The sequence below is a fragment of the Pocillopora verrucosa genome, chromosome 6 (genome assembly GCF_036669915.1).
Source record: "Pocillopora verrucosa isolate sample1 chromosome 6, ASM3666991v2, whole genome shotgun sequence".
In the NCBI taxonomy this organism is placed as follows: Eukaryota; Metazoa; Cnidaria; class Anthozoa; order Scleractinia; family Pocilloporidae; genus Pocillopora; species Pocillopora verrucosa.
The window spans coordinates 8565172-8577491 of NC_089317.1; the positions used below are offsets into that span (position 1 = coordinate 8565172).

The 12320-nt window shown below is 36.3% G+C and overlaps 1 protein-coding gene across 2 annotated transcripts; it reads left to right on the forward strand.

Moving 5' to 3' along the window:
* Positions 1-12320, forward strand: LOC131799968 (somatostatin receptor type 1-like). Of its 2 annotated transcripts, none has more exons than XM_066168856.1 (2): positions 1-123; positions 11189-12320. In XM_066168856.1, exon 2 carries the CDS (start codon positions 11226-11228, stop codon positions 12282-12284), a length of 1059 nt encoding a protein of 352 aa, XP_066024953.1. In that variant the 5' UTR covers positions 1-123; positions 11189-11225; the 3' UTR covers positions 12285-12320. The 2 variants fall into 2 exon arrangements, with proteins under 2 accessions (XP_066024953.1, XP_066024952.1); XM_066168855.1 differs by lacking the exon at positions 1-123 and adding an exon at positions 3685-3746.

Sequence of the window (12320 nt, forward strand, 5' to 3'; positions counted from 1 at the left end):
GTTCTAGCCAACATATTTGATTAACGGAAGTCTAGAAAATGCAACAGAAGCTGTAAGCCATATTTTTTGGGGTATAACAACAATCTAGTCCAGGATGGAAGATGCCCACGGTTTGAATTATAGGTTAGTAATTTTTCCAATTCTAAGATGAAATCAAGAAGACAGTTTAAGACATGGTGGTCGACACTTTGATACTAAAGGTAAATTGGAAATTTGAATTCAAAAGTGAATTTCCCTTTTCACTTACGGTTCCAAAGTTGGCATGTACAAATAATTTACGTAGGTGAGATCAACGCCAAAATTATTGGGAAAGATTTGGTAAATACATTAAAGATTTGACTTCATTTTGAATTTTTGATGTATGCTACAATAGTTCTGTAAATTAACGATTTGGGTTACAGTTCCTTTTTCTCTCCCATGTATATGGACATCGTATGATGCAAAATAAGAGTTTTTTTTTATGTGAGCTTGTACAAGCATAGCTTGAGCAAGAAGCTCATCTTTTGCATTCTGGCGGACACTTTTTTCGGCCAACAGCAAAACAATATTGACATATACAAGAAGAACTTTCTTATCATGGTGGGAAAACGAGACTAATGTCTTTCTCCGGGAGCATTAATAAGACAAAGTTCTTGTTGCTACTAAAATGTTTGTATTAAGTAAACTTCACTTTCAGTTTTTGGAGGTTTGCAATTTTTGATATTTAATAGAACACATGTGCGATTATTTAAAACTTTCAGTCTTTTCCGACTGTTTGCTCCAGTGTGACTTTGGTGTTCTCTTAGCCAATAAGTGTAGTTTGAAAAGTGAAATAAGCACTGATTTTTTAAAAGACAGGTTTGCATAAGTGTCGCTTTGCTGTAATGGTTTTTGAGACAGCTTTCTCTTTCTGATCACTAATTTTGAATTGAGATAAAGTAAATAAAGACCCTGAGAACGTAATTTGGGGGATATTTATTAAAAACCTGCGTTATTCAAATTTCTAAGCTTTGATAGTTATAGCTAGGCATGCCGATCTGATTAGTAGTCATATATAGTTTTCATATTCCGACCAATATGAATCGATTCTCACAAACTCTTACTATAAACCGAGGTAAAGAAATGTACTCCCACAGGAAATTACCACCATGATTGAAGGAAAATGGTATTGACTTGATGTCTGTCGACCTAAGACAATTTAATTATTAGTTTTGCCTCTAAATTTGACTGATTTCATGGATTTCAGTCGACGCAGGTGAACAAAAAAATCCTTTCTCACTTTATGTCCCCCTGTATAGCACAGTCAAAGAGACATTGTTCAAAATTTTTGTTTAAGAGTCTTGATAACATCAATCACGTATATCACTCTGAACGGTAAAAACACAAACATTTATGAATTTTTTAATAACAAGGAAGTTATCAATTCTGGCAAACTGTTCCTTATGATCAAATGAGACAATGTACTTTACATTTAACCATCTGCTACATTCAGACCTTTCCACCATTTATTTTCCGAGCAGTTTAAACAAATTAAAACTGTTCCCGTTCCCTTCTGATTTTTCAAACACAAACTACGCGACGAGGAAAAAAAACGTTGCAAAAAAAGCTATCTTGCTTTCTACAACAGGATAACTTACCTCTAGGATTAACAGACGTTATATTTTATTTTCAAGTGATGACACTCGTTGCATTTCCTTGTCTTCCCTCTCAAATGGCTAAGTAATTTTCAGTTAAATTTTTAGTCGGTTAGTAATTTAAGTATCTTTTGTACGATTGGTCGTCTGAATGATAAGTCATCTTACCATACTTCTTACTCAGATCGAATATTGACATTTCCTTGAAATTGAGGAAGTCGAAGTTATTTTTTTTTACTGTGCATCTAAGTTCTTTACTACATGGTAAGGAGCAAGGTAAGTTGATTCTACAGCTTTTCTCTTGAAGCTTCAAAATTGACATTATTTCAAAGCAATTGTGAGAAAGTTCCGAGATTTCATTTCTATCAAGAGCTCCGTTCGTGTTTTGGTGAAAAACATTGTCACAACAATGAGGAAAGTCATTTAGCCAATGGTTACGACGAAAAGCTTTAAATTTAACTTGCTCCAAATGGTTCTGCACCTAAAATCGATTCAACGGAATTGGTACACGTAATGTTCGATGAAGTCTCATGAAGATGAGAGTTTTTGCTCAATGTTGACGCGCGCATCAGCGTAATGTTTCTCTCGTAGCTTTTTAGGCGTTTTTTTTTCATTTCAAGGTCACTAAAAGCCATCAAAAGGCAATGAGCGAGGTTCGAACTTTCGTTTGCTGTAGTAAATATTATCAAAATGATTTTCGTGCTTGCTAGTGTCAATTTGGCTTTGCTTTTGATTTTCTTTAATTTGCTTGGGTAAGATCTCTCAAAATGTTCACAATTTGTGCAATTTGTCCTGCCGATCATTTAGAGGCGAGATAAAATTGGGTTGCAGAGGCAGTTTCCTCGCTATTTATTCCTCCTCTATTTTTAGATATTGATATCACTAGATGTGCTTATCTCCAAATTTCTTTCTGTTTGTTCAAAGATTTTTTCCGTTCTCAATTTTGATCATGATTTGACAGTTTCAACTGTTACAACCCAACAATTACAAAACCATATTATCTCGTAATCTCGATAGTAGCGAATCTTGGGGAAGAAAAACATGAAGCTAATTTATTTCAAAGCAGCTTGTACACACCGAAACCACGTCGGTAAAAGTATTGGATATTCATCTCGCCAAGATTTTCTGTTTTTAACACTTTTCTTAATTATCAATGTTTTCATTCTAAAAAATTTATTAGTTAAAAAGATGGCTTGGAAGAATATGAACTAAAGCAGTGGAAGATGCAGCCGAACGCGTTCTACCGTCAGTCGGTTTTGGGTGGTGTGGTCAGAAACAGGTAATCAATGACGTGAGGCATATTTTCAAACTCTCAGTTACTGCGAAAACTAGGAGAAATGACTGTAAAAAGATTATTTTTACTTTAATTTTAAAGATGTTTCAAGATCGAGAGCCTCCCGTGAGGGGTAGCTTAATTGGTGAGTTCTGAAGGACCTTGAAAACGCTGTTGAATTTAAGCCCGTTTTAAGTTTAGTGGTTAAGCTCATACAGATCCTCTTTGAACGTTGCTCAAATAGAAATTCGATCTGTTTAACCTCAAATCTTGCTCAAAACATGTCTGAGAAATTTAGACATTTTATTCGATATTCTACCCGCAATTTCAAATCAACCTCGATCGTGCTGTGCGCTTGCCTGATTTGAAATTTGTCTGAGTGTTGATGGCTGGTGGAAAATTTTCAGTAACTACTTTAGAACTGTACACGTTGATACCTTATCTCTGACCACGCCATGCCGCGCCATTTGGTCTCATCAAGTGGAGATGATGACCAACTTTTTAAAAGACTTTTTCTGCTTTTGTGGCAAATGAACAGAGAAGACAAATCAATCGAGCGATATGATATACAAGTTTTGATTAGCGAGGACACTGAGGCATTACGGGTTTTGGACAACATTCGATTGATTCCCTTAATTTGGTAAACAAATAGGATCTCTGGTGGTCGAAAATCAGCAGAACAAATGATGACAAGGCACTGAAATGACGGTGAAAAAGACCACTAAGAGTAAAGAGCCTTTCTTCTGAACAGTCATATTGTTGAAAAAGCTCAAGAAACGTGACATTTCAAGGGAAAAAGATCTATTGAATAGAGGGAATACTTGAAAAGTGTGGGTGAGAAAATGTCCAAGGCCTTGAAGGTAGAAAATCAAGATATGAGTAGTCATAACGGATGTAAAAAACCCAAACGTTGAAATGAATTTCATGACCACAGGAAAAAGAATTTGTCACCAGAAGTGTGATTAAAATATTCGTAATGTTGTGTACATATCTAAACTTAGGTTAGACAATTTGAAACCCATTTGAGGAAGAACGAATTCAGAAATCACCCGCATGTAAACTGAGGCGGTAGAAAGTTACTTAAACCTTTCAATTTAAACGAGATCGCATCGAAAAATTGTTTTTCTCTCTATACCTCCATACATTGCTTTCGAAACAGGCGAAATTCCGGTGTTTCATCAATATTTACAAAATAAGCATTAATAGTTTGTGATTTGATCTTATTTTTCCACCTTAATTTCGTTAAAATATGCAAGAGGGCAAAAAATATGTGTTATCGGTAGGATCATGAGACATATTTTTTTGAAAAGTGGTGAATGATCGGGGCAAATTTGATGTCTACCTTTGAAAGCAACTGGCGTCTGGTGCAATAAATTTGAAAATCAATGGCAGTGTTGAGTCGAAACACATTATTCTGAATTGTGCTAAGCCGTAAGTTTTGTGGCCTATTTTTGCGAATTAGCTCTAAAAACGTTATTTAAAAATATAAAATCAGGTTGTGATGAAGAAAGATATCTTACCGTGAAATCTGCATATCTCCTGAATTTGTTGAATAAAGACGAAACTTCCCGTTTTTTACGTAAACGGGAACTTTATGTAGAGACAAAAGAACGAGATAAGATGAAGCAAAGTTAGTGGAAAAAAAATGTTGTACCATTCATGGATATCTTGAATATGAAAGTGATCTTCGCAGCGATGGATGTCTTGTGGAGATGCTGAATATAGCAGAAACTGAGATCACTCAAGGGCGTTAAAATCTATTGAATATCTTCCTCAAAGGTTGGATTTGCATTAAGCATTTCATTTCCTGGGGTGTTGCTAAAGCGTATTCATATCGTGGCCATAAAAACGAATAGGACGAGCTTAAAGATTAATATCATGGTATTCTTTTAAAGTAAAAGTTTTTCTTCTTCTGTTTATATGGAGGCGGTTTTAGATCAATTTATGCTGTTCTCGCATTTCCCGCGGTGACAAAACATGCGCCAAAAATGGGACCGCTTCAAGTTGTTTAAAACGATGCACGAAAGCTTGTAGTGTAAAGCAAAATTGCAGATGGGGAGTTTGGAGAGAATGAAACCTGTGAAAAATACTTGCACAGAAGGCAGTGCGTAAGTAACGGCCAGGTGATCCCACATTAAATGCATATTTTTCTTATTTTGAAATTTCCTGGATATCAACACTGAGAAATTCTGTGAGTAGTCATTATCCCCAGGTAAAGTTTGGGACTTAAAATCGTACACAAGTTAAATTATTTGAGCTTACTATGATGATGTCTGCATCGATGCACTTTTGTCTCGATGTGGAACAATAACCTATTTAGAAAACCATAGGGCGGAGTTATCGTCGACAGTCTAACTCGGTATTATATGAACTCTAAAAAGTGTAAATTCAGCAATTCATTAATGAAACAATCAGAGCCTCGTAAGCCTTTTTTTTTTTGGAGTTTTGGATTCGAGCCTTTCTTTGTTGCACCATAATAGAATCAATGAAGTTTTTGAGAAGCCTTGTCAATCTCACCCTTTCTTCTTACTCTTCTATGCATATGTTAGTTTTTTTGACGCAGAGACTGAGCCTGCGTGGCTACTCCGTCCAGTATTTTTGAAGAAAGTTGTAATGTTTTTCAGTATTATCGATACTAGGACTTCATCTGTAATATCAATGGTGAAAGCTAAACGAAAACTGAAAAAGTGTACAATGAAAAAGCCCAATAGGTGGTCATAACTGCTGAAAGCTTTTGACAACTGAATAATAATGACACATTGATAGCGAACTAAACCGCAACAATAGCAGCTAGCCAACCTGCTTCATCAATAATTGCGTTATCGTTCTAATGAAAATCGTTCTTCATTTCTTTAAACGTTCCCTTCTGTAGAAAATATCATCGATTGTGGTATGTGAATAGACGTGTTCATTCATGCTTTCAACTGCACTTATCCCCGGACATAAACAGTGTAAGAAGTACTTCATAAATTTACACTTCGTTATCTAATAGGTAAGGGGACTCTCCAAATTCATTTACAACTGATCATAAGTAGCCGTATTGCTTTTATCAGTTTGGAAGCGTTGTTGTATGGAAAGGAATGAAGAAACCCAGCGTTATGGCAGCCAGAACGTAATTTATAGATGAAATTTTGAAACTCAGGGTTGAGTCAGAGGGTAGAAATGTCGATGCAGAATTTGCAAGTTATTGTCAAATTTTCGAAATGAAGATAACCGGCTGTGAATTCTCTTGTGCTTTTACCTTTTTAAGACTATACGACGTCGATGTCAGTGAAATCTATAATTTATTATCTAGCTCAGTTTGCTCTTAAAATTAAATACAGCGGCAAAGCTTTATTTGGTCAGAATTAGGGACAATTTCCATTTCTATTAGATAGGTGTTAACCCTCTGATTGATTTGAATTAATTTATATAAGTTATTTAACGTTATGAGCAACTCAGCCTTCATTTATCGAGCAAAAAGTAAGACCAAACAAAAAGATTACAAATTAAAGGGTCGAAAATTGAGCCGAATCATTTAATTAAATACGAATGAGCATATTTGATTCTTAATTGGTCAATAAATAAGCTAGTATAAAAACTGAAATCATCAACAGTTTGGTAAAAATTTTAGGTTTACACAGTCTTGATAACAACGTAGATATTAAGAAAGATGTTTTTTCGTCTTGTCACGAGCGTGGGACAAAGAAAAAATTCTGAGTCCCCATGAGGACTCAGAACAGATATTATCCGACAAATATCCGCTGAAGACGAAGGCAGTCAAAAGAAAATTTCACGTTTGTTTTTGTTTTGTTTTTTTTCCTTTAGTCTGTTTTTTCATGGGGAAAAACTCAATTTTAGTTATCCGCGGAGAGAAATCTGACATGGAGAGGAGAGGTGTATATATGAACCACTTTCAAGCCTTTTGCGCAGGCAACACGCGATTAGATATTTTACGCACCTCTAGGGGTAGTCATGTAGCCGGTGGTGCCATTAGAGACACTAGAAACATTATTTATATGTTCTTTTCTCTTTAAGACTTATTGAATACTGACACCGATAAGCTTTGTAGGGGTCACTCTTTCTGGCCAGAAGTTGGAACTGGGAAGCCTATTAAAGTTGTTCTCTTTGAAGAAATGGATCCGAGCCAAATGCGTCGTGATAAAAATGGTGAATAATTCTCTTAGACAGAGTGCGTAAAATAAAAAAAACACAATGCCGATCTGAGGGATATTACCAATGAGGATCGACATGGAAAAGACAGCGATATAAAATGAGCCAATAACAGTGTGCGAGCCAGGTGCTAATAATTCACGTTGCGCGTTATCAATTTACGGCATCGCTTGACTGTCCTATCATCGTCCGGGTTTACAATTGGATCTTATTTCTCCAACCATCCCTCGCGTAGAAGATCTTTGTCTTTTCCGTTGGAAAAATGGGAATAACTAATTTCCATTAGAATTGTCCTAAAAACATATCAGTAGCTAAAGACACACTTTAGGTAAGAAAACAAATTCAAATTTGAAAGAATTCATACCAGCATGTGTTCACATTTAAAAGCCGTAACTTGTTATGTTAGTAAAGAAGCTTTTAAAAACTCCAGGTGTACAGTTTGATTTGAAACACGGCACAGAAAACTCAGTATGTTACAAATTTTCTCGTCATTATCAAAGAGACGTAGAGGCACAAAATATGAGAAACAGCTTATGATTATCATTCGGCTAAGTTTGCGCTTGGAAGGAAGTAGAGTGACAAGGCTTCGTTTTGACGATAATAGTGATTCTTCTTTCAATTTTAGCAGGCAGGTGTAATATCTTTAGTTGGAATTTGGAATCTTTAATTTTTCCCGTGCTTGTGACATAATGAATTCAATATATTCCTGACCTGCTCGACAGAAGACAAATTCTCCTGCTTCTTTTTGTATTTGAAGATATATTTGGAGCCAGTTAAAGTTTTTACTGTATTGAGGCATTTTGTATTAACTTACACGTTTTGTAGTAATGGTTGCGGCATCTTTTCATTAACTTATGGATTTCGTCATAAGTATCGAGGCGGTGTGTTTATAAAAAAAACATTCCAAGGTACTATGGAATCCATAATGAGGGAGAGAAGAGGAATATACACTGTAGCTGTTCCAGGCGCATTGAAGGTTACTTTGGGCAACGATCGACAATAGTGTTGCAATGTTAATTAAGAGGGAAAAACTTATCTTGACAACACGCGAGCGTCAGGAAGAAAGCAAAGTACTACAACTGAAAGCTGAAAGAACGAAATATGGACCAGGAAATACCTCGTAACTCTTTTACAACAGAGTATATACATACCAGGAGACGTCAAAGTTCGCAATTTGCAATAGTTTACAAACTAAAATAGTAAGGCAGGTCGAATTCAACACTTTTGCCCTTTAGTTTTTTTTTATTCTTAATACAGAATCTGAAGGTGAAATGTTAGGTAAAATCATAAAGCGCACAAGTTATCTCATATGACTTTTAGAAAACAAACTGCTCAAGGCGTGAGTTTTATGGTGGAATGAACGACGGCCTAATTCTCGGGAACATGGTGATTGCTCAGGGTGACAGCGCTGTAAAACTCAGGTGCTGTGAATGATGTGACCCTACGTTCGATGCATCGGAAAGGATAACAGAGCAAGCTCTTGTTAATTATATAAAGGGCGGACGATGTTTCTTCTGAGGCTTGCTTCACTGCGGGAGATCGCCATGATGAGCAAACCACGATGGACCATAGTATGACCATAGACGCTCTGACGCCGTCGTAGTTTGTATGAATTTTAACAGTTATACTATAATAATGAGTTTGACTATATTTTCATCGTTCATGTTTTGTTTCCGTTTGTCACCAAACTATATCTGCTATACGTATGTTAGCTGTGTTTGAGTTTTATTATCGTACGTAAACTAATTGATCTAATTGAGCGCCAAAACTTTCACAACTCGGAGAGTCCATTTCTTCTTCTCTTTGGTGATTTTAGTCTTTGCTAAAGTTATAATAACGTCTATCAAGGCGCTTGGCATGTTCACAAACCCTTGCTTGGTTCTTCTGTTGCTACTTGCCAGCCCTTTAGCAAAAAAGCTAGAGGGGAATTCGGAAAATGGTCAGACATTGTGCAAATCGGCAGATGACGTGACAGCTTTAGCCCAGCTCCGTGTTTTGTAACCTGATAACGCGCTCGTTAAACCGATGATAGCGCGAGTTATATCCGTACTTTATTATGATATAAAACGTGGAGGTAGTTACAAAATGTTTCATTATTACAAGATCCCGCAGAGCAACGACACGGTATCACATTTAAGGCTTCATCCAAATAAGATTTTAAAACAATGGAGGTGAAAATGAAACTCTCGAGGGAAAAATAAACACAATCTTTCAGCACAGCGGTAGTCTACGACAGATTCGAACCACTGACGACTGAATAATGAAGACTCATTGAGAGAGAATCAAAAACGTAGCAATCCCACCAAAGCCACTCGCTATATATTGAGTCGATCTTCGCGTTATCATTCTAAAATATTGCCTTGTATATCAGGATATAAAATAGATTCTACGTTATTGGATGCTTTCGACAGGAACCTTTATCATTACTGGTATATCATTGTATGTGTTTAGACGTATTTTCACTCCACTTGTGCCTTGGTATATATAGCTCAAAAAGTGCTTTAGCAGGCAATAACTCGGCAAAACGTAAGTAAACTTGCAATTTTCAAATATTCTAAACGTATCCTTTTTGCAGAGCTTAAAATTTACCATTTTTCCAATTTTATATAAACACACGAAGCTTTGAACAGCTTGTAGCTGGCACAGCTGCCATATGAAGCTAGTGTGGCTTACCATTCATATGAGTTTTTTGGATTGGTAGAGCATCGGTGCGCATAATTTGCCTATAGTTTTAGGTTTCATTCACCATAAGCACTCTTAATTTTTTGTTTTACCTAACCTCGTGAAAGGTCGAAAAAAATATCTCGATTCGAAATTTGTTTTCATTTGTATTTAAAAGCCCATTGGTGCTTTGTTTTCATAGAAGAATAAATTAAGGATTGACAGTATGACTTGAAATACGGCAAAGAGAAATTATTTATTAATAACGCATCGCCATGACATGTAGCGGTACCAACACAAGGAAACATCTGATATGCTTTTATTCGGCAGAGTTTGTTCTTAATTGGAAGAAAATACAGTGTTGGAGCTGTGGCTGGTCAGAATCAGCGACGGTTCTTATTTTCATATGACAAGTTTTGAGCCTCCGATTTACATTATGAATTCTTTGGCTGTTCTGTGCTTAGGACTCTGCCATTTGCTCAGCGGAATATCCATTTTACAGCTGGAAAGACAAAACGATTCTAACAAAACAAAGAAACAAGAAATAAAGAAGAAAAATCGAGAACAAGAAAAAACTTTTATCGCAACTTTTTTTTTTGAATACGCATGTATATGTTTGTTTTTCATATTTAACAATTACAGATATGACGGAGATAATTCATAACTTAGCAATTATGTTTTTCATATTTAACAATTAAAGATGTGACGGAGATAATTCGTAAATAAGCAATTAAACCTCTTAGCATTTATGTTTATATCAAATTTCTTTGCTCTTATGCATTCATTTTGCCCTAGGTGGTGTAAACACAGTAATCGTTAATTTTCTAAGGTATTGTCTCGGCCATTTGAGTTAAATGGTAAAACAGGTAAAACTTTTTTTCTAAATTTGTCCAAAACGGTATTGAATTTAAAACTGAAACTGAGCTCGTACTTATTGCTAATCATCATAGTTGCTAAATATGTATAACATCTCCGCAGGCCAGTTGATGTTTATCGAGAAAGCAATGAACAAACCCTTAAAAAACCCCTGACAATCAACTATTGCGTATTTTGTTAACATTTCGTTTTTCTAGCCAAGCAAGTTTAAGAGAGATATAATGTATACGAGTATGATTGATTGCTGTCTAATGAAAAATATAACGAAGAAAACTATCGATTGTGGGTGTTATCGTGCAAAAGATATCAATCACCTTTAACTGGCCTTTGTAAAGAAGTCTTCAAACATGGCAAATATATCAGGTTTCTCCACCTCCTGAAAACCGTAAAAGCATAAGCTTTTTGACCTCAATATCAGTATTTCAATTTGCCAAATCAACTTGAAATCTTTAATTGATCTCACTTACGAAATTCCCACTGACATTTGTTGAAATTTTCTTTCAATCTCAGTTTTTGTATTCCAAATAATCTGAGTCTCTCGTTACTCACATGATGCGTAATAGTATACCTTTCTCTAGCATTGTTTCATTTTTACACTTTTGCTCTCTTTCAGTGTTTTCGTCATCCCATGTTGTTCATCGTAATAAATCATGAATGACAGCAATGCAACCTCAAAGTTTCCTAAACAACACTCCGACGATGGACTCAAGACCCTGAGTAAATTTCTTCCAATTGCCATAGTAATAGTTCTGGCTAATGGACTCGTGTTTGTCTTGTTTTACCGATGTCGTCGACTTCGCACCTCTTCTAACTACGTGCTTCTCAGTTTGGCAATTTGTGACTTCAGTATTGGCGCTATCGCTATTCCATACTTCATTGTTCATAATTTTGGCATTTCGCCGCCACAAATGGTTGATGGGGTTTACGCCTCGCATACATTACTAGTCATTTCAGGTGCTTATCACATACTCTTTATTACTGGGCTCAAGTACATGGCAACTGTCAGTCCACTGAAACACCACTTGGTGACCAAGAGCTTGGTTTTGAAAATTGTGTTCGGCATTTGGATCACTTCTACTGTTTTTGCTATCATTCCTGTCGTTTTGCATAATTCTGAGGTATCTGCACGTTGGGAAGTTATTCATACTGCAGTTTGCCTTGTTGCAGTGTTCCTATTCCCGTACATATTTATGATTTATGCATACATAGCCATGTTCAGTGCAATTACTAAAAGGCAACGACCATCGTTGATTAAGAATAAAAACTCGCGGGAGCAGAAGAAAAAAAAAAGTGACAGGAAGTGTATCTTGGTTTTCGCAACCATGGCGATCATATTTGCCTGCTGTTGGTTCTCTTATTTTATGGTCATGCTTTTATTCCAAATAGGACTAAAAGATTTGCTTAGCGTCATTGAAGCTGTTATGGTCATTCGATATATCACATCTTTGGCCAACCCTCTTCTCTACACGTTTTTCAAACGCGACTTCTGGTCCGCCTTTCAGAATCTGTTGCAAAACAAGGAAAAGGTCAGTTCTACTTCTCAAAAAAGTCAAACAGGGTGTCTTAGTCTTACGAGCCGACTGAGATCCAGATCAAGCGTCAACAGCAGAAGGTTAACGACGCTCGAAGGAGAAGGACAAGAACCGAGAATGATTCCCAATAGGAACGTGACCTTTGGGGAAGAGACATTTCTTACAAGCCGTGTTTAACTGCTAGAAGGTGATGGACACTCCACTGAGAAAGGT

Excerpts from the sequence above, each read along its gene's own strand:
- LOC131799968 (XM_066168856.1), top strand. The coding sequence starts at position 11,226 with ATGAATGACAGCAATGCAACCTCAAAGTTTCCTAAACAACACTCCGAC.